Source organism: Octopus bimaculoides, chromosome 9 (genome assembly GCF_001194135.2).
Source record: "Octopus bimaculoides isolate UCB-OBI-ISO-001 chromosome 9, ASM119413v2, whole genome shotgun sequence".
Classification (NCBI taxonomy): domain Eukaryota; kingdom Metazoa; phylum Mollusca; class Cephalopoda; order Octopoda; family Octopodidae; genus Octopus; species Octopus bimaculoides.
In genome coordinates, this window is record NC_068989.1 from 31,439,295 (window position 1) to 31,442,082 (window position 2,788).

Consider the following 2,788-nt stretch of genomic DNA (forward strand, 5'->3'; position numbering starts at 1 on the left):
ATATATATATATATATATATACAGGGGGTGATGGGTAAATTGTCACCATTTTATGTTTTTAATTTTGCGCTTGCACAATATTTGTTTCTGATTTTGTTGACTACACAGTATAGTAGGGTCAGTTGGGTACTGCCTGTAAGAAAAACAGCACCATCACACACTTCACTCTACCAGAGATTTGGAAATGGCATGCTGTACTGTTTGGCATTCACACTTGAGGCTCCAATACCAACATTTCAGAATGTTTGGGTGTCAACATGAGGACAGTGCAGAGGATTCGGAAAAAGTTGGATGAGTCTAATGGTGATTATGAAGGTACAGCAGCTCGGAAAACTCACTCTGATCGTTCTGATAAGAAAAGAACTCCTGAATTTCTTGGTGATATCCAGGCCATGATTGACAATGATCCTTCCAAGTCAATCAGGTCCATTTCCAGGGATATGGAAGTGTCTGAGTTTCTTACAGGCAGGTAGTGCATGAAGACATCCTCATACAAGATAAGAAAGGGCCAATTTTTATCCCAAGCCATCAAGGACAAGAGGAAAGACCGTGCTATGAAACTTTTGAACAAACTCAAGCAAACCCTCCAATTGAACTTGCTTTGGTTTTTCTCAGATGAGAAAACTTTCTGCCAGGTTCAGATTCTGGACACACAGAAGAATCGTTGGCTTACCATGTCCCCAAAACATGTACTGAAAGTGATAAAAATCAAACATTCAGACAACATCATGGTGTTTGGAGTGATCACTAGTGATGGCGACGTTATACCTCCATTCGTCTTCCCACATAGCCTCAGACTTAACACGGAGGCCTACATCAAAGAGCTGGAGGAGGTAGTGCTGCCCTGAGTCAAGAGGATGGCTGCTGGAACACCCTCTGTCTGGAAACAGGACTCTGCACCATGCCACACGGGCAGGAGAACCCAGTCATAGCTGTCAGACAATTTTTACGACCACATCACCCCTAACATCCGGTCAGCTAACTCTCCAGACTGCAACCTCCTTGATTATTGTGTGGAGCACAGTTGAGTGAGAGACCAACAAAACTCCTTCAAGGATTATGACAGCATCCACCAGTTTAAACAAGGAGACCGCCCAGAAGAGTTGCAGGAGATTCCGAAGTCATCTGGAGACTGTGGTTGAAGCCAATGGCGATTTTATTGAATAAATTTACTCTTTAGTATTTCAAGATACTTTTTATGCATTTTTGGTAAACATATCTGTTAAAACGAGATGTCAGTGTTATTTTAATTTCGCATAATTTAGATGACAATTTATTCCTATCACCCCACTATAGTTTTCAAGAACCTAGTGAAAGGTGTAAGCAAGAGGATCTCGAATCTATTCTCGAGCCAAGATATCTTTGACACCGCTGTCCCTACTCCAATGAGACACTGGCATCGAGTAGGTTTAAGGACTGCATCTCCTACATGCCTGGCCCTAGCACACAGAAAAAGAAGTGCCACAGAAGTCTTGTTTGGTTTGCTGCTCCACCCTTCTCGCTCAACATCAAGACTTCTGTGGGAAAGATTTTCCTTAGATTGATAGACAAACATTTCACACACACATATAGATACGGGCATTTATTTAAGAGGCACAACCTAAGAGTCTCCTTTAGTTGTGCACCTAACATAAAAAAAAACATTTTAACAAGTACCCACAATGCAAGGGAGGAGGCAGGTTGGTCCTTCAAGGTATATAATAACTGCCTAGTTGGTCCTGCGAAATGGCAGTCAAGTCGATTGTAGCAGGAGATGAAAGAGAACAGACAGGAAGACGAGAAAGAGCGTCAGCAGGAATGTTTTCTTTCCCAGGTATATGACGATTGTCACTGGTAAATTGAGAAATAAAATCCAAGTGACAGATAGCATGAGGCGAGAGGCGAGAATCTGTCCATCTTAGACGATAGGACTTATGATCAGTATAGATCACAAAATCTCGACCTTCGAGCTGATGCTGGAAATGATGAACCAACAGATAGATTGCTAAGAGCTCACGATCAAAGGTGCTGTATCGCCGCTCAGCTGGTTGTAATTGGCGAGAAAAGAAAGTCAGAGGTTGAGTTCAGTCATCCACTGTGTACTGCTACACAGCGCCAATTGCAGTGTCCGATGATAAAATACCAGTTCGTAGTCAAAGTACACAGTGGTTGAGGTGCTGTAACATTTCGGCTTCAGAAGGTCAGAAGCTGAAAGACTGACAAACTGTGACGGTGAGAAACTAGCTATTTATAACATACTGTCGGCTCAAACTGGGGTTCAGAAAAGACTGTCTCACGTGACCTTATCTGAAGGCTGTGATTGGTTGGGCTGCATCTTGGCGTGTAATAGAACAAGAGACAAACTGCGCCAATACCGACCAATCAGAGTAATGGACACAACAGGGTCCAAAAGTGCGGCCGAAGGCTAGCTGTTATCCACTACGTCCGTATCAATGTATATATAACAGAGAGAGAGAGAGAAGTATCCCTTAAGGAGTACGCTACAGATAACCCCCCCACCAGTCATTTTGTGGAAGACAAAATAGACGATAAAGGATGACACATCTGTAGCGAAAAGGAGAAAGAGTGGTTGGTCATAAAGCTGGCAATGGGTCACCATTTTGTAAACGTCCTTGCGTGATAGTTAGACACAGAAATACGAATGCATTTTCACAGACTCACAAAGGCGCTCACCATCAGAATTCCAGCTCCACAGGGATGGTCGCAGTTGCATCCTGTCTTGTCAACAACCGGGGCTGAAAAGGGTGAATGGCGGTGAAGCCTAGCTGCTGCTGATGATTGCGCATGC

At 43.4% G+C, this 2,788-nt stretch overlaps 1 protein-coding gene across 1 annotated transcript in view; it reads right to left on the bottom strand.

Moving 5' to 3' along the window:
* Positions 1 to 2,788, bottom strand: part of LOC106875589 (uncharacterized) — a 135,876-nt gene extending 133,088 nt beyond the window's left edge. The window contains exon 1 of the mRNA XM_052970902.1: positions 2,674 to 2,788. Coding sequence (XP_052826862.1) covers positions 2,674 to 2,713 — 40 coding nt within the window. The 5' untranslated portion in view covers positions 2,714 to 2,788. The remainder of the gene's footprint in view (positions 1 to 2,673) is intronic.